We start from the raw sequence: 20,391 nt of genomic DNA, 5'->3' as shown, positions 1-20,391 counted from the left end.
AATATATGTCAGAGCCACTCAGAAGTGTGGTCTGTGGACCTTTGTTACCTGCCAGTGACAAGGACAGGAAGTCTTAGGAAATTTGATGTCATCCCACTACTTTTATTTTATTTTACAAGAGGATTAGTCCACAATGCATTGGAAATTAAACTATATAAAAAAACAAACATATTGGGACTTCCCTGGTGGCACAGTGGTTATGAATCTGTCTGCCAATGCAGGGGACATGAGTTCGATCCCTGGTCCAGGAAGATACCACATGCCGCAGAGCAACTCAGCCCATGCGCCACAAGTACTGAGCCTGTGCTCTAGAGCCCGCGAGCCACCAACTACTGAGCCCGTGCCCCACAACTACTGAAGCCCTTGCGCCTAGAGCCCGTGCTCCGCAACAAGAGAAGCCACCGCAATGAGAAGCCCGTGCACCGCAATGAAGAGTAGACCCCGCTCGCCACAACTAGAGAAAGCCTGCATGCAGCAACAAAGACCCAACGCAGCCAAATATAAATAAATTTAAAAAAAAAAGAAAATGATTTAAGAACATGATTAACATACAGCCAAGTTCACGATATGTTGAGAATACAGTTTAGTAGTGTTTACAGCAGAATTTCAAATTGTAAAAATAAAAAATAAAAGGAATATACGTATACTTAGGAAAGTTTGTAAGAGGAATTATGGGTGATTTAAACAAAACAAACAAAACAAAACAAACATATTATTCCTTCACTACAGGCAGTTTGAAGACCACTGGTCTACAGTAACTAAATTCACCATCAAACTCATATACTGAGTTTCCATTTTAAAGATTAAAAACTAAGAATATCAAAGAACACCCAAAACACAAGATGTTTATGTTGCTCTTTTAAAATGAGGGGCTGTCCCTTCCCTCTGTAAACTTGATGTCCACTGAGAAGGAATCTTTTCAGGTACTTTCCCTTAAACTAGAAAATGTGAAAGTAATTATATTTAGGGAGATAAATATATTTTACATATATATCAAACGAGGTGCCTGGACAAACACTAGATAACAGTGAATATAATTAAAGTATAAAATTTGCCAAAACAGGGCTTCCCTGGTGGTGCAGTGGTTGAGAGTCCGCCTGCCGATGCAGGGGACACAGGTTCAATGCCCCGGTCCGGGAAGATCCCACATGCTGCGGAGTGGCTGGGCCCGTGAGCCATGGCCGCTGAGCCTGCACATCTGGAGCCTGTGCTCCGCAACAGGAGAGGCCACAACAGTGAGAGGCCCGCGTACCACACACACAGAAAAAATTTGCCAAAACAAAACCTAATTATCACTTCTAGACACAAAAATCCCAAAGACTTTACAGGCATCATAAAGTTGGCCTCTGCAGTTGATTAAGAAAACAGAAACAAAACAAATACCTACAACATACTTGCGATCTGACGTCAATATTGCACAGTTAACATGGAGATGCTTTTTTAATTGCACAAATAAAAGTATAATATTAAGAATCTTTGTCAGAGTCCTTACTTATAAATACTAAAACACAATCAAAAGGAATTTTATAAAGGACACAATTTAAGAAGGTTTCAAGATATACGGTGCAGGAAATGTGCAATGGGTAAAGGTGCAGTAAGCCAGCCCTGATTCTAGGTTCTGTTACTTGAACGTGTAAGTAGGGAGTGCACCATTCTCTAAAGTGGGTCTTTTCCCAAAGGCACTACTGACAGATAAAAAGCAGACTATTAATGGTCTGTGTGTAACAGGCAGAACTGGCATTGCAGCAACACTAGAGAGTGTTATAAAAACTAATGTTTAAGTTCATGAATGACCTGAGGCTTAGTGTGTGCTGCACTGGCAATAAATAGGCTGTATTTATTCTTCAAGAAACACTGCTATTCCTTTTTTCCTTCAAGGAATTCTGGAATGTCAGCCCACTGGGTGGGACACCCTCCAGTTAAAGTTTCTCACTTATAAACTTAGCTGGAGACCAAGTTTCAAGACCAAAGCTAAGAATGTAATAGTACAAGCAATGCAGGGAAAAGGAGAATGATAGTCTCTTACATAGGTGGAACTGTCATGAAGCCATTACCAGGTAGATGGCTGAGGTGACAAAAATTCTCTATTACTAAAAAGCTAAGGCCATGCTAATAGCTGTCTGATGTCCTGACCTACTCAGACAGAAACAGAACAAACAACCCAAATGGATAAGTAGAACTGCTTTCTAATGGTATGTACTTACATATTTGACATTCTTTTTAGCCTTTTTTTTTTTTTTTTGGCGGCACGCGGGCCTCTAACTGTTGTGGCCTCTCCCGTTGTGGAGCACAGGCTCCGGACATGCAGGCTCAGCGGCCATGGCTCACGGGCCTAGCTGCTCCGCAGCATGTGGGATCTTCCCGGACTGGGGCACGAACCCGTGTCCCCTGCATTGGCAGGCGGACTCTCAACCACTGCGCCACCAGGGAAGCCCTAGCCCTATTTTTAAAGCTCAAAACCAGGGTGCAGCAAATACGGTGAGAACAGTAGGGGCTGGTCTCCCTTCTCTCCATTCCTGCCTGCTTAGACCTCAGACCATGGGCTGGTCACTGACCCTCATCCTTCCTCCAGGCCAGGTTCCAGAGAAGCTGAGGGGCCAGTCACACTTGCCCTGTAAACTCTGACAGAAGAATATGAAGTGTAGCTACCCACACTACCTCTTGTGACTCCAAGAGGGAGAGGCTCTACTCGCAAATGAGAGAACACAAACACTGCTTCTGCAAGCCGGCGTCAGAGCTCATGGTGCTGAATGCAATTCAACATTTATTGAGCACTCTTTCTGTACCAGGCCCTGTGCTAGGTGTTAAAGATAACCCCCCCTCCCCCGCCCCCCTATTTCAGATCATGGTGATAAGTGCAATGAAGAAGATAATGCTGAAAGACACAGTCCCCAACAAATAGATATTCATGAATGAGAAGAAATGCCATAAGAAAATGTGCAAACATTTTTAATCCCCAAACTTCCATATTTCTCTGAACCCAGGCCTCCCCCCATGAAAGGGTTAAGGCAGATAATTGCTAAATTCCTTTCCAGTTCAAAAATTCTATGATGCTGGACTTTAACAAGAACATTTTCTACTGAACTTGACCAACCCCGTTAAGTAGTTCAATAGTTTTGACTTTAATGTAACTAAATACTATTAAAATTTCAGTAAGGTAAAAACACCATAAAGAGAGAGAAAAAACAACAGATTACGTGCAGCACAGAGTTCTTATAAAACCAAAAGAAACACTAACACTCACTGAAAAATAAGAAATGTAAATTTCTAATGCAATTATCAAAAAATATTAGATCTTTTGCATGCACTAGATGCACTAGATTCTGACACATAATAGGTGCTTGATAAATATTTGTTGAACAAATGAATTCAATCTAACCAAAATCAAGGGGCCAATTAAAACATTCAAATCTCCAGTGTGCAAGGTTTAAAGTAATGATATTACCTACTTGTGATAAAGACATAGTCATGGTGGAATAAAGACTGTATTCCTTTCCTGGAAGGCAGTTGAGTGCCTACCTTTTGCTTAACAAAAGATTAAAATCCATTTCATTATCTAGTAATTATTCAAAGAAATATTAGACAAATGCCCAACAATGTATGTATTAAAAAACCAGCATGTAGCAAGAATGTGAGAATACAACAGGGGCACTTGTGTGTTTAGGAATGAATAACAGGAAGCAACTCTAGGTAACAAATAACAGGTAACTGGTTAAAAGAGATACAGTGTATTGGTTCAATTAAATACTGAGGTATAAAAGCAAGGAACACATACAGTTACCATATGACACAGCAATTCCACTCCAAGGTATATACCCAAGAGAAGTGAAAACATATGTCCACATAAAAACTTGTCCACACGTGTTCACAGCACCATTATTCATAATAGCAAATGTTCACTAGCTGATGAATAAACAAAATGTGGTATATCAACACAATGGAATATTACTCAGCCATAACAAGGGATGATGTACTGGTACATGCTACAACATAGATGAACCTTAAAAGCATTACACTAAGTGAAAGAAGCCAGTCACAAAAGGCCAGATATTGTATGATTCCATTTATATAAAATATCCAGAATAGGTAAATCCAGAGACAGAAAGTGGACTCCTGGTTGCTTAGGGCTGAGTGGAGGAGCTAACAGGGAGTGACTGCTGAGGGGTATGGGCTTCTTTTGGGAAAGATGAAAGTGTTCTGGAATCAGATAGTGGTGAGAGCTGCACAAGTCTGTGAATATACTAGTAAGCAATGAATTATACACTTTAAAAGGGTGAATTTTCCCAGTGCCTTTTTTTTTTTTTTTTTTACAGAAATAGAAAAATCCATCTTAACATTAATACGGAATCTCAAGGGACCCCAAGTAGTCAAAACAGTCTTGAAAAAGAAGAACAAAAGTTGGATATCTCGCACTTCCTGATTCCAAAATTTACTATGAAGCTACAGTAGTCAAAACAGTGTGGTACTGACATAAAAACAGAGATATAGGCCAATGCAACAGAATAGAAAGCCCATAAATAAATTCCTTTGTACATGACCAGATGATCTTTGACAAGAGTGTCAAGACCATTCAGTGGGGGAAAGGACAGTCTTTTCAACAAATGGTGTTGGGAAAACTGGATATACACATGCAAAAGAATGAAGTTGGATCTTTAGCTTATACCATATTACAAAAATTAAAACCAATTAAAGACCTAAATATAAAACCCCAATCCATGAAAATCCTAGAAGAAAACAGGATCCAATCAATCCAAAACAATACAATTCATGACATTGGATTTGGCAATGATTTCTTAGTATGACACCAAAAGCACAGGCAACAATACCAAAAATACACAAGTGGGAGTAGATCAAACTTAAAAACTTCTGTTCATTAATGGTTACTATCAACAGAGTGAAAAGGTGACACATGGAATGGGAGAAAGTATTTGCAAATTATATATCTGATAAGGGGTTAGTTAATATCTAGAACATATAAAGAACTCCTACAACGCAACAGAAAAACAAATGACCTGATTTTAAAGAGGGCAAAAGATCTGAATAGACATTTCTCCAAAGATGATATACAAATGGCCAACAAGCATATGAGAAGATGCTCAGCATCACTAATGATTACAGAAATGCAAATCAAAACCACAGGTGAACATACTCAATATCTTGTAATACTACAATGGAAAAGAATCTGAAAAAAATATATAAGTATATATACACACATATATATTTATATGTATAACTGAATCATTTTGCTGTGCACTTGAAACTAACACAACATTGTAAATTAACTATACTTCAATTAAAAAAAAAACACAGTGAGATCACTTCGCACCACTAGAATAGCTACTATCAAAAGAATAGAAATTAACAAGTGTTGGTGAAGATGTGGAGAAATAGGAACACTTGTGCGCTGTTGGTGGGAGTGTGAAATGTTGCAGTCAGTATGGAGGTTCCTTAAAAATTAAAAATAGAACTACCATATGATCCAACAATCCCATTTCTGGATATATGCCCAAAAGCACTAAAAGCAGGGTCTCGAAGAGATATTTCCACATTCATGTACTCATCATTATTCACAATAGCCAAGAGATGGAAGCAACCCAATGTCCACTGATGAATGGATAAATAAAATGTGGAATATCCATAAAATGGAATATTATTCAGTTTTAAAACTGAAAGAAACCCTGTCACATGCTACAACGTGAACGAACCTTGAGGACATTGTTAAATGATATAAGCCAGTCACAAAGACAAATACTGTATGATTCCATTTATATGAGATATTCAAAGTAGTCAAATTCATCGAGACAGAAATAGAATGGTGGTTAGCAGGCCTGGGGGAATGGGGAGTTGTTGTCTAATGGGTTTAAGTTTCAGTTTTGTAAGACGAAAAAGTTCTGGAGATCTGTTGCACAACAATGTGAATATATGTACCACTACAGAACTGTACACTTAAAGTGGTTAAGATGGTTAGAAAAAGGGTGGATTTTATGATACGTGAGTTACATCTCAAAAAAAAGTTACATGAAAAAATTTTAAAGTGAGTTATAAAACTATAAAATAAAAATATGTATATAGAACAGAAATAATTTAAGAATCTATTGAAAATGTTAGTAGTTGGATTACATGTGACAAACCTATATTTTTCTTCACTTTCAGACTTCTCCTCTGGTGAAAACGTATTACGTTGATATGTAAAAAACAAGGCACTTTCTCTGTTGAGGGGTAAAAACAAGAAAGGTGATACCTGGGCTGGAGTGTTTGTAGTCACAGGAGATGGCGATTCACTAACTTTTGGCTCACTTGGGGACGCGGCTGACCCCTGCGACTCCTGGCTGGCTGGCTGGTCTGGAGACAAAGCATCACTGCTGTCTTCGTCAAATGAGAAATCGCCCTGAGTTTGGGGATAGTCCTCCTTCCCAACACCTAAAGAAAGAAATGATTCTTAATTTATCTTCGCCTTGGAATACCAAGGTTAAAATGAAAAAGGAGAAATATTATTCATTATAAGGACTTAAGAAGCTGGTTAAAAACAAAATTGAACATAATGTACTTCCCCATGGAAGAACACACCACTATCTAAGATGAATACTTGGGGGAAAAAACCCAACCTGAATCAGATCAAGTCTTTGGATCCAAATACTAGTTATAGGAAGTACAGGAGACAAGAAAGCTTTTAATGACACCTAGGGATGCAAATGCATTCAGAAAAATCTAGTAATGTGGAAATGCTAGAGGATAAAAGCCTGTTCATCAACAAATAAAAAGTAAGGAAAGAAAGGAGGAGGAAGACCCACCCAGGAGATTGACTTAAGAGATACATCAGCTAAAGGCAATGTGTGGACCTTCTCTGGATCCAACTTGGATCCAACATTTGGAATCCAACTGTTAAAAAACATTATAAGGCAAAATGGGGCTCTGACTGGGTATCTGTTGATAAGTCCCACTTCACAGAGCAGCCCTGCTGTACTGACATCTTACCTTTTGGGACCCATTTCTTTGGAACTGAATGGAATCATAGTGAATTGTACTACTTAGAATTACTGACCACAGACTACCTAAGATTTAAATTCACACTAACGCAAAATATGAAGTCCCCATGAGTAATGGAAACTATAATAGTTTTTAAAGTAGGATATTAACTTTTCAAAATTGCTTGCTGAAAAAGTGGCATTATTCTGGAAAAAAATTTTTTTCTGCTGAAGTTTATGCCAGAAAAAAATGGTAAATATTAGTAACTAAGTATGATAAGACTGGGATAAAATGGGCAGATTCTACCATTCTTAATGAATACATCTATACGCATCTGCTATTCACCTTGCTGAACTAAGACTGAACAAACTATTTTTATCTTTCCTAGAAGTAAACTGAACTAAAATAATGAAAAATCTGTAAAAATCTTAAAACAACAGAAACTAAACATAATACAATAAGTTTAACTTAGAAAACATGGTAACAAAATCAGAACTTAAAGGCTTAAACATTGTAAAGCAACTATACCCTAATTAAAAAAAAAAAAGAAAGACAGACTTAAACCTCAGATGTAACAAGAGGAATCTCTGTGTTAACTGGTAAGAGATGCTTGTCTTGTAATACATAATATAATAACACTAACAGTAATAATGGAAATCAGTGCAAATGTTAATCAATTTCTAATTTACCCAGAAAACGATAGTCATGATAGTGCTGGCTTTTTAAATTGAATTTTTCTTATTTAAAACTTCCAAGTTTCTTTTTCTCCCAGAAAACAGTAAAATTTTAGAATCTTGCCTATAATTGCTTCCTTAACACTGGAGTCTACAGGAAGGATGTTTTTCTCTACCAGCTCCATAGGACCAGGTCTTTGAGCAATCTTTTCATTCAGATCATCAGCTAGTCGAGCTCTTTTCAACTTCATCTGAGTAGCCTGCAGGGATGGCTCTGCAAATGTTTCTAAAACAGGAAACACAGTTTTAACCATTACTTGAATTACTATTTCTATTCCATAATGTTATTTCAGACCAACTAGTTTAAACTGGTATAAACAGACTTATGTGTTCCTAACATATTTATGGAGAGACAATGACTGTTTAAGAACGTTCCTGTATACAATTTACATTTTTAGTCCTAGATAGCTTTATACCGTCTATACAATATGGATGTCCTCAGACTCAAATTAATATGAACTCAAGGCAAAAATGGGGTCCTGCTATTGCTCATTTATGGTAGGAGAGTCAAATTCATATTTATTAGGCATTGGGGATACAGAGGATGAACAAGAGAGATGTGGTTCATGGCTCAAGAAGTTTGCAGTTTTAGATTTGGCTTCATTGGAAAGTCAATTCGTAGAAGGGGAGAAACTGTTATCTCAGGATATAAGCTTCTCTGCAGGAGTCAGTGGGAAGAGCTACAAATCATATCCTTAGATCGATCCATGTGCATCTCGGAGTCCTTCGTCATAATTAAGAATTTGGGTTTATTCTGAATACATAACCTTGGGACATTCAATTACATAGTAATTAATAGTCATACAGAAGCATCAACTCATCTACCCACATATGCATAAAGTTGTATAACAGGTGTGAAACTACTATAAATATCATAACTCATTCATTTGCATAATTCTGTCAATTACTTGTGTTTCTGGTAACTCATTATTTTATTACACTGTTCTAAATAATGTTTATGATTGATTAAAGATAATGATGAGGGGTTAACCCAATACTGAGTTGAAAGTCGCTTGCCCCTTAAATTATTCAGTATAAGGTCTTTTAATGAAATTCCCTGTAAGTAACCTCAGGATTATCTGATGTTCTTCATTCTGTAGGTCAGATGGCCTGGCTGAGGCCCAAAGAGCACTGAGACCCCAAGGGCCAATAAACTACCCTCCAGCACAGCTGATCACTTGTCTTTCTACTGGTTAAGTTATATGCTTACCAAGTATCAATCTTGATTGTCTACAAAACAGCTCATCACTATTGTGACTGCTATTGTCAATACATAATTTAACCAGATGTTATGGGGAAATCATAAACTTCAAAAATAAAATGATTATTTCTTGGAAACCTGAGTTAAATGCTTTGGAATGACTTGATAAAGGTAAGCCATTAAAAAAAAAATCACTGTCACCATTACTTAGGGCAACTAACAACAGTAAAAGATTTGGGGAAAAAAATGATAAAATCTAGGATTTTTAAACTCAGATTGCTTTTCAAGCGTCTTTGAGTATTGTTCCACCATGAATGGAAATTGTAGATGATGTACAATGGCTATGCTTTATACAAGAAAGATGTGAGCTCCATTCGTTAAAGCCTTCCCCGCACGTGAAGGTCCTACCCCTAAGTTGGAATACTGGCAAATAAATTCATGTTTCTATAAGTTAAAATAACACGTATGCCCATCTCATTTTTATAATTTTCCTGTATAAACAACTCTGGCCCCAATCTTATTAGACAGAACCCTTCTAGCCACACAGGAAGACGATAGGTGGGGGGGAAGCAGATCGTGCAAACCACTTTTAGGTTGATGTTTAAAAGCTTTTGTTGGGCCTCCCTGGTGGCGCAGTGGTTGAGAGTCCGCCTGCCGATGCAGGGGATACGGGTTCGTGCCCCGGTCTGGGAGGATCCCATATGCCGCGGAGCGGCTGGGCCCGTGAGCCATGGCTGCTGAGCCTGCGCATCCGGAGCCTGTGCTCCGCAACGGGAGAGGCCACAACAGTGAGAGGCCCGCATACCACAAAAAAAAAAAAAAAAAAAAAAAAAAAGCTTTTGTTAAGATCTAGGCAGGAGAGTCTTCTGCCTTTTCCTCTCTTCCACTGACATTATCCAAGTGATATCAGGAATGTTTGGGAAGAAAATACTCCAAAAGTAAATAATTAGAGGCTGGCATTTTGGTATGCTTCTGTTCCTGGTCTGAGTGCTTCATCATCTCCATGAGGCTGAGGCTGGGTTTCGGCTGCTGAACTTCAGGAAATAATTTAGACTTTTGCCTGCCAAACATCCAATTCAATCAAAATTGGGATAATGTTATAATAAGTTGGGGAACGTGGTTTTAAGGTATTTTTGAAATTATAGATGAGACATTCTTTCTTACTTCCAAAGTCTCTACTTTAGAAGAGATGTCCTAAAAACATCACTTATGGTTCATTCATATACATAGTTAGGTTTTTAAATGCTGAGTAGTCTCTTTTTGGAAAAAGCAGATATGATTCCTTTTGATAGTTAAATGTATTTGCCTTAGTTTTAATTATATTAATAAAACCTGTTACAGTTAGAAGGCAAGTTGAAACAGACAGCATCATTCCTACAAAAATGTTCCTTATAGGTCAAGATATTTTGAGGCACAGAAGGAGCCATTTACCAAGTTACTTACCAGCAAATTTGCTTCTCTGAAGATTCACTTATCCCTGACAGCTGGTAGCTGCTGCTACCCTACCACTGGAGTTCTGGAAAAGCTTTTTTAGTCCAGGAGACTTCTGAGATGTTCACAACCCAAAGTAGAGACAGGAACAGACCTCTCACCTCCCATCCCAGACATGAAGATAGTTACATAATCACAGATTATTTGGATTAGAAGAGACGCTACTTGGGGTTACAGAGGCCAACTTGATAGTTGGAACTTCTTTACAACATCCTTAATGTGGTTTCAGCCTGTGTTTATTCCCTATCACAGCAGCCTGTTTATTCCCTATACAGCACTTTTCACAATCTGTAATTTACTTGTTTTGCCTGTGTATTATCTGTCTGTGCCACTAGAATGTAAGCTCCATGAAGATGGGCATCCATCTGGCTCACTTGGGTCTCTGGTTTCTAGCTTGCGGGCCAGTGAACTAACAGCTCTAATAATGGCAGCCGTATCACTTCTTGAAGATTTTATTTTGGACATATCTGACTGACCTTTATGCTGAGCTATAATCTAATACTCTGTCATATCAACCTAATTCTAATACTAACTCTATCATTAGGCCAGAGAACACAAATCTAATCTTCCTCCTACCTAATAACTGTCTCTAAATGTTTGAGAAGTCTCTGTTTCTGCTCAGGGTTTAACACTCTCAAGACTATCACAGGGTCAAGCTCCTAGTCTTGCTCCACAAATTAGTCGGTAAAGCAAAACAATGAAAGAAAATGTAACTCAGGAATTTATGGTGGAGATACCAGATTTCGAGAATGCTCTGTTTTTAGAGAGAAAAACATCACGGCCTGAGCCACATGTCTCACCAAAGATGGAGTGGAACTGTCCTTACTAGCTTCGTAAGAGATGAGGCTCAGTCATCGAGAAAATCTGGTGGGTCAGGTGGAGCTAGTTTGTGATAATGGTCAGATCAAGCTGGATTGTTGTGGGTTAAGTAGCAACAAAGAGAAAATGTCAGGTAAGGGCCTTGCCCCAGGTAGACCTAACAGGGTCCAAGTCATTGAAAATCTAGGGTTAGACTTGTGGCTATCATACCCCTTACAACCGAATGAGCAGGCGCACATGCCTCACTGATGAAGAAATCCTCTGGACCGAAAATGTTTTTCCAGAACTGTATGGTAGAGATACCTATAGCACCCCCAGCTGGCGGGGAAGAGTCAGTCCATCAATTGGCTATTTGGAGAATCAAACCTTCCCCATGTATCTAACATAACATTTTTAGCTTTGGGTCTTCATGTTGCTATCCAGTTTGGAGGATGTCAGCCTGTGGGGTAAAAAGTTATTAAAATGGGAATAAACAGAAATGGTGGAATTCTCACTTCTTTTCTTGAGAAAATGTAGCAAAAGAAGCAGAAATAGAATTTTTACCTTCTAAAATGTGCATCCTGACAAGTTCAGAACGATCTGGTCGGCTCCGAATCTTGTGCTTCAAAAAGTTTTCGGTCTTTAAAAAAGAGAGAGAGAAAAAATTCTTATCATAAATTGTTTATGATTTATTGTAGTTTTACATTTTTTCTCAAGGTACTCTATTTAAATAAACTGTATACTCTTTTGATCATGATTTTGAGAGGAAGAGTAGAAATTAGTACTTTGAAAAACTATTATCCAATACATGATTTAAATTGCAGCCTTCAAAGTGGTACAGGGATTTGAAGTGTATGCTGGTATAAAGTAAGCACTTTTATTTTAAAACCTGGAAAAGGCAAAGGCTCATAATTTTGAAGATGACTTTTGAACAGAGGATTTGAACATTTAAATATCTAAAATCAATAAAATCTACACTTCAGGTCAAGTAAAAATCCATCTAAGATAACACATTTCCTAAAAATCCTAATGTATTTTCTGTGATGAATTCCTATCTTTAATCATACTTTCTTATTCAGAACTGTACTCAGTTCTAAACAATAAGGCTTTAAAATGGGTTTTGTGTTTTATAAGACTCTGAGAGATCATTATTGCATCCTGGGAAAGTCTTAAGGAATTTTTGGAACATGCTTATTTTCATATTGCATGATAGAAGTTTCCTCTGAAACAAAAAGAATAATGGCACTTTTAAAGAAAAATGATAAACACCGATTTAGTGTGCAACTGTGATGGAGTCATTTCAAAGAATAAAACAGGGCTGAATATGGCAATATTCCTCACTCAGCCAAATTCTCCCACCCTTGGTCAAATGTACTGCGAACACAGACCCAGGAGGGAAACGAAGGAAGGATCCGGTGTCAGTACATCACTTGGGCTGTCTGTCTGCAGAGGTAACAAATGGCAGAATGACTCCATCATTATTCTAAAAACTGTTGTTATGCTCCAAAAGTAAGAAAAAAGTGTGACTTGTCCTTATGTACAACACTAGTTTACTAGTTTCAAAAGAACAAAATTTGAATGTCCTGTATTTTCTATAAACCTCCAAGATAAAACTACCCCAGGATATATTACTCTATATGCCATGTATCCTGAAAATACACTATATTTTCTCTATTGATATACGTAGGAGTAAGACGTTACTTGTCCACAGGTACTTTAATACAAAAGAGAGAAGCAGAATATTTTAAACTGAAATTTCTTACTCTGGCTCGTTCCAAGCTTTTTATCTGCTCGTGGAATGCCGCTGGGCTCTTCAGGGCTGTGAGAGGAAAAGAAATCATTTCCGTGGTATAAATAGAGGAGTTAATACTTCAGTCAAATGTTACAGCGTATCATGGTGATGTTTCCTCTTAATCTGATTAGTGTGCCTCTACAGTTCCATTTATTTCCTAGTTCCTTTAGGAGATCTGTAAAATTGAAACCTTAAATGTTTCAGAATTAAAATTATCTGTTTCACAAATAAAACAAGTGAACATTCACAACAGAGTTGTAAACATAATGACAATGCATATATCAGGTCAGACTAGTTCCAGCCCATAATTTGGGGCAAATTACCATTACCAAGGGAACTGTTTGATGGTTCCTTAAAAGGTCTTTGCTCTTATGGCCCTACAAGTTACTGGGAAAAGCCCACATGTCCTCAGGGCATTTAATGTTGGAGTGATCTAGCCTTGAACTTGAGGACACTCTGCAGTTCATGTCTAAGAGATCAGAGTTACCACCTACTGAGAACCCACAACACACTGAGCCCCGTGCTCTGTGGCCCATCACAGTTATATTGTTGCTCATCATCACAAGAGCCTTGTGACATAGGTATTAGCCCCAGTACAGATGAAAGGCTCAAAGAGGTTAAATGAATTCTTGAAGTTATACAGCTAGATGGTGGTCAAAGCGGGATTTACATCTAGAATTCTGAATTTGGCAGGTTCATGCTCTTTCTACCATACCACAATGCAACTCACTCTAAAGACACAGTGATTCCTTAATATGTTAACTGCTAGTACATTATTCCAAAGTCCCAGAGAGAGAGAGGCAGTGTTTATTAAAACATCACATACTACAGTATTTCTATCAATTATCTTTGCAAAATCTTCTGTGTGTATGTCCACTGCTGTCTGATTACACCCTGCACTTATCACTATGGGCAGTCAGAGAATGTGGATGGAATGCAGGACTAGGCTTAACCTGGGCTATCACCTCCCAATATTGGCCAATCAGCTCTTGGTAACATTCTTTTCAATTCTGGTACTTAAAGCATTGCAAAGACTCACGGAAGCCCAGCCCAAACAGGTTTGGCCAGGGACCAGCTCCTAAAAGCAGACTACAGCTGGCTTCACAGTGGTATTTAAAGCACCACACTTTGATCCTGTTTGATTGGTTCATATCAGGAATGTAGTGGTGGAGAAATCTGGCAGATTATCAAACCAGCTTCTGATAACTGGTTTTATCACAATGCTAGATTTAAAATATGTAGATACTCAATTAATAGTAGTTCAGAAAAAAAAGTTTTCACAGGGAAAAACATTTTTCACAGAGAAAAATCGTTCCTTATCACAAACCAAAAAAAGGCAATAGCAGTGACTGTGAAGACTGGGAAGCATAAGTGCATTTTGTAATTTCTTTCTAGTTTTTTAAGCCAAATAAGTTACTTCTTAGAGAAATCAATTTTTAGACAAAAATCCCAAAATAATGCTAACAGCCTATACAAAACCACCACTCTTCTCCTCTAAAATATAAAATCACCTCCAAATTTGGTGATTAAAGGTAAAGAAGACAACTTGGACAAATATTCTAAAATTAATAGACTCTCAAAAATGAAGGAATGAAGCCTAGAGCTACTTGGGAAAATACCTGTACTTGGGCAAGAAAGATTTTATTAATTATAAATAGAATGTTTATTAGTCCTGTAATTGAGATACATAATTATACAGACTATACTGTAGCATCAAAGATAATTAATTTGAATTAAATTAAAGTAGAACCAGGTTTTGAATTAACTTATCATGTTACTTTTGCCAGTATCATTGGATTCATTATCTAGAGTGATTATTTCAGTTATTTTAAAACTAAAACTAATGCTAAAGTTTGAAGTAAGAACTGATGTTAGCCTAATTACAGAGCTTTAAAGGTATTCTTCGATAATATAAAATTCGTGTCTATCTTTTAAGTTGCATCTGGTTTCCAAAATGTATTTTAAATGATTCTGTTAGGTTAGCAATGCTGATGCCTGGTTTTTCCTTATAAATTGTATATGGATTAAATGGATACCACTGAAAGTACAGTGTGAAACAGCTTCTTCTTAGACATGCACAGTTGGTTACACCACATTAGAAATGACAGTGACACTTCAATCTTACGTGGCATGATGCCCTGGTCCACTAGTTGTTCTCTTGTCCTCCTTTGTTGCAGCCTCAGCTGGAGCACTGTGAAAAGGAAATAATCACCATTGGAGTTTACAGGCAAACTGTTGGGTCCAACTTACAAAGTTCCAGAGGAGATACAATTAAGCTTACTTAAAAAGCTTATACTTCATAATTGAATAAGGATACTACCTGGCACCATTCAACCTGTCCCCCACCCCCCAAAAAAATCAGTTTGTGATTTCTGCCTTTTGGGTGAACTCTGAAGTTCTCTCAGCTTATCTTTTGTTTAGTCAGTTAATAATCTTAAGTTGATGATTAAAGCTAAGTATTTGTTGTTTAAATACAATCACATCATACTCAGCAAATAAACAAAAATGGTTGGCTTATATATTCTTATTAATAAAAATAGAAATGTGAGATACCTTGACATTCCTTAGTTTTTTAAAAAACAAGTTAATAGCAAAAATGTATTTTAAGGAAAGATGAATGTATTTGGAGGAACTCACTCCATCTGGAACAAATTTTAAATCGCTTTAATGAAGGCCAACTTCATAATACAAATTAGACCTATGAGATATTACTAATGACCCAAAGGAAAATTTCTGAATTAAGACTTTGAAGTTTAACAATCTTTGCAAAACATAATACTGCATCTCACTCCAGAAGTTCTAAGAAAGCCACAAATCAATTGGTACCTAATTATTTTAATTAAAAGAGTAAATAAATCATTAAACTTGTAGAAAACAAGGTATACATCACAAAACGTGGAAATCCCGCTTGCCAAATTTAATAAAATATATTTTTTCCCCTAGATTTCTCAAGCAGATTCCTTTCATAGCATCTCTATGTTTTTGTCTGGAAAGTGAGCTGATTTCAAAAAAGAGTAATATATGAAGTAACTTTGAAAAATATTTTCCTTGGTTTGCCTTACGTTCAATTTTAAGTTTCCATTTTTAATTTTTCTTTCAAACCATGGATGAAAACCAAGGTTAGGATTATTAAGGGTCCGCCTAAGGGTTGTCAATATGAAAAAAAAAATTAACTATGTGTATTTCTTAAATGGTAGGGAAGGAAGACAATTTTTTAGCAAGGGCGTGATGAGGCTGGCTTGGACCAGGCTCAAATGCAAGGCACATAACGGCTTCTACTTGCAATTAACCCCAAGACCTGAAGATGCAGGGCCTGTGGCCCTCATATCCTTTGCTTTTTGCTTGCCCTTGTGCTGACTGCAGAGCAGAGCCCAATCTTAGATATATTTTAAATATATTTTCATATTCACTGCTAGATATGAATGTTGTCCTTTACTTAATACTGAAAAAAATTTTTATATGCTTCTTTTGGGGGCCACAAAGCTTCACTGACATCCCATTTATAACTGAAGCAATTGACATAAGATTCTATTACAGACAGCAAAAGAAAAACTTAGAGTCAAAAAATATATGCACATTTCTCACATTAAAATGTTTTGCGGTTCTCTGAATCAATTATGCTCTAACACAAAGATCTTTTCCCTGATAACTTACAGTTTATTGAGAATAGTATGTTCCCACTGTACTTTACTAGGAACAAAAATAACCAAGGAGATGACCTGTGGATCTGATAGCACCCAAACGCCTGCATACTTCGACATTCTTCTATGAATGCCGAAGTTAATTCTTGTCTGAAATCAAGGTGGTCATATTCGAGAGGCAGAATACCAAGAAAGGGAATACTGAGAGGAGAAAAGGGTCAGAACAATCTCTAGTTCAAAGGCTGACACTTCTGGAACACGGTGGTCCATGTCTGTTGCAGACTCTCTAGCAGTAGTATTTTTCCGTTCTCCCACGGGAGTCTTCAAAGAAAGGAGTAAAATAAAAAGGGTAATGAAAATATCAACAGCCTCTTTTTTGGTTTAAGACAAACAAAGCACCATACTAGTGAGACAAATGTGTCAAACACAATACATATTTCTAGGCGAATGGCATCTTGGAATGAGAGATACATTCGCAACAGCATGGTGACAACAGCTTGTTAGTCTTGAAGCATCTCCCGACTGTACGCTGGCCAGCTGCCCTCATGCGCCTTCATGGCAGTCCTGTCAGCTGTATTATCTTTCACCAGAGATTGCATTTTCATGCTGTTGTGCGAAGGTATCTGTTGCCATGAGGGTGATACGCAAAATGAATGCATGTCACCAACCACCAATTGTTAAAATAAAACAAAACCATTGTGTTTTCCATCCATTTTTCTTCACGACAAAACAATCAATCCTATTTATTTCATACTGCTCGAAGGTGGGAGAATAATCTTCCCAATCAATGCTCTCACTGCCTATTAATTTTCCCAAGTAGCAATATCCTCACACTACAAATATTACTCAAAGCAGGTGTGGCAGGCAGCCTTCCTGAGGCATGTTCATTCATTAAGAGCCTATTTATTAGGTGTCTGTTAGTGACTGCAGGGTGCATGCATGGGATACATGGGAAAGAACAGCAGCAGCTGTGAAACGAGGGTCTGTTTTTAGGCAGACATTAGGAAGAACATGAATGGAAGAGGAGGCAAATAACTAGCCATGTTGTTAAGACTGCAGATTACCGAGCTTGATTTAGTTTTCATTTATACCAAAAGGTGGGCAGCACGGGACACAATATGTTGAATATAAGGCACTATGCCCTATCAAGATACTTGGGTACATTGCTACTTTTGGTCAATGTTAAAACACAATTATAGTATTTGTTCATATCAAATACAACCAATCACTTGCAACCTGATGGAGGCTCTTCTGAGAACTAATGGTTATAAAAAGTACCTATCAGATAGGTACAGGCTCATAATTTTGGACAATAGCAAACTTCCTTTTACTCTTTTCCACTCATCAAATGAGTGGAAAAAAAAAAAAGTTAACACAATAAATGACAAGCAATACCTGTCCCTTAAAGGCAGACCACCCAGGCCGGGAAGAACAAGGCTTGAATGATGCAGACAGCTTAACTGTCCTACAACACTAGAAAGCTAGAGCTGCCCAGAGCTGGGCAGAGCTTATCCAGACCGTGAAGGGGGAAGAGACCCTGAATAGAGACTGCCTGACTCTTAACGATCATAGAGGCGTTCACTGTTGTGGGCATGTGAGCATCTCAAGATGCTTTATCAAGTTAACCTTGGAGACCCTCTTCCTCCCTTTGCAGCCTCCAAACTCACGTCTGTGTGGAGGGCAGGACGGCCCAGATCACTGAATGCTACTGGGCCTGTTGCACAGTTGCAGTTCTTAAGACCAATGGATAACCCGGTAGGCTGGCTGATCCCTGGAAACCTGACATACTCTGCACACGTGCACGAGACTGCACTCCTGTAGCCACAAACAGAAGACCAGACGCTGGTCCAGCACTGCTTTCCTGTGGCAGCAGTGGGTGGTGGTGGTGTATGGCTGCCTAAGAAGCCAACCTCGGGGCAATGGCCTTGTGTCTGAAAACAGACCTGAGAGCATTCGCCCCCGGTGCCTTGCTGGATTGATAAATTGTGCTACTGGGCTGACATCATAGCTTCCAACACATTAGGAAACTGACTAAAATACAGCAACTCCATGGCCATCTTAACAAATAATTACATGCCAGAAAAGAAAACATGTAAATCTACAGAATTCTGGAAGGAAAAAAAAAAAAAAGAGTTCAAAACACTCAGTGAGTGAGCAGCTACATCCTTTCAGAAAACAAAGGACACAGTAATAATGGTGTTGAAATAGAATTCATGTTACGACTGCTCACATCTGAACATTTTCAAAGAATGTCTTTATCTTTGAAACATGTAGAAATGAAAATAATCCGATACAGGGACCTAAGAAGTTCTTACGTTTAAAATGGGTGGGGTTAAACCTGTTTCATTTTCTCAAAAAGGTGTGGGGGGGTGGTGGCACACAGGTGTTAACAGTGTATCTCATTATACAGCTAGCACTGTATTCTCTGTGCAAAAACCGTTACCACAGGCTGAGAAGTCTGTAACAGCTCTGTGTTTCCCGATGACAAAACTCACAAGAGGTACACAAAGGACCCCCATTGACAGAAGGAGATGAGGTTACAGAGCCATTTGCTTACCCTTTGTGCCACATCTTTTTTAACTAGCCTGAGTCCAAGGTTTTTATTTTTTATTAAAAAGAAAATAAATCTCTTTACCTATTAAAAGAGTGATATATGTTCATTACAGAAAATAAGGAAATTTTAAAAAGGAGGAGGAAGAAACCAAAAAAGAAAATCACCAATAATATCATCAACCAGAGAGACATACAACTACTGTTATCATACTGGTGTATTCCTCTGTCTCTTAGCTAAGCATAATTTTTTTTTTTTTTAAAGAAGATGTTGGGGGTAGGAGTTTATTAATTAATTTGTTTATTTTTGCTGTGTTGGGTCTTCGTTTCTGTGCGAGGGCTTTATCTAGTTGTGGCAAGCGGGGGCCACTCTTCATCGTGGTGCGCGGGCCTCTCACTATCGCGGCCTCTCTTGTTGCGGAGCACAGGCTCCAGACGCGCAGGCTCAGTAGTTGTGGCTCACAGGCCTAGTTGCTCCGCGGCATGTGGGATCCTCCCAGACCAGGGCTCGAACCCGTGTCCCCTGCATTAGCAGGCAGATTCTCAACCACTGCGCCACCAGGCAAGCCCAGCTAAGCTAATTTTTGATTCTCTGCTTCTACATACTACGATCGCACTGTACAATGATAAACATTCTTGTTATTTCAATGGCTACATAAAATACTCTATTGGGTGGACATGCATAGTTTACTAAATATACCCCTATTATTTATCACTTAGGTTGTTTCCAACTTTTACAACTACTATAACTAATGCTATGGTGGGTTTTTTGTGTATGAAGTTTATTCCTTATTTTTAGTTATTTCCTTAATTCCTAAAAGGAGGAATATCCCTGTGTGGTCCATATAAGGCATGGCCATAAAGTAAGGAGACTAATTTGTATGCAAACCATCATCTTTGAAATTATAGTAGACATGTGAAAACATGGATACAGACTACTTTATATCTGTTGCATTTAGAGAAAAAATTTTAATTAATTTTTGAATTTTTCCAAGATGATGTGTGTTATTATTTCTTAGGGCTAACATTCATGGTTTCCGATTACATTTCAACAAAAAGAAAAATGCATATAATTTTGAAAATTCTACTTAAGTGTTATGCCTTGTTACAATAGACAAAAACAATATTCTGTCAACATAAATGTTTTCAACTTGCTCTTTTTTTAATACAAGAAAAGTACAAACTTAATTTTAACCACCATTCTGAAAAATGAAAGGT

The 20,391-nt window shown here is 37.9% G+C and overlaps 1 protein-coding gene across 2 annotated transcripts in view; it reads right to left on the bottom strand.

Annotated features, from left to right (window-relative positions):
- The window catches only part of MRTFB (myocardin related transcription factor B), a 127,103-nt gene that overhangs the window by 36,114 nt on the left and 70,598 nt on the right, over positions 1 to 20,391 (bottom strand). For both annotated transcript variants that reach the window (XM_079718450.1, XM_079718451.1), the window contains 5 exons: positions 15,108 to 15,173; positions 12,954 to 13,009; positions 11,755 to 11,830; positions 7,765 to 7,926; positions 6,242 to 6,420 (listed from right to left, as the gene is read on the bottom strand). In XM_079718450.1, coding sequence (XP_079574576.1) covers positions 6,242 to 6,420; positions 7,765 to 7,926; positions 11,755 to 11,830; positions 12,954 to 13,009; positions 15,108 to 15,173 — 539 coding nt within the window. The remainder of the gene's footprint in view (positions 1 to 6,241; positions 6,421 to 7,764; positions 7,927 to 11,754; positions 11,831 to 12,953; positions 13,010 to 15,107; positions 15,174 to 20,391) is intronic.

The sequence above is a fragment of the Hyperoodon ampullatus genome, assembly GCF_949752795.1.
Source record: "Hyperoodon ampullatus genome assembly, chromosome: 14".
In the NCBI taxonomy this organism is placed as follows: domain Eukaryota; kingdom Metazoa; phylum Chordata; class Mammalia; order Artiodactyla; family Ziphiidae; genus Hyperoodon; species Hyperoodon ampullatus.
Note: the sequence above shows the minus strand (reverse complement) of the source record. Positions and strands in the feature narration are given on the sequence as shown.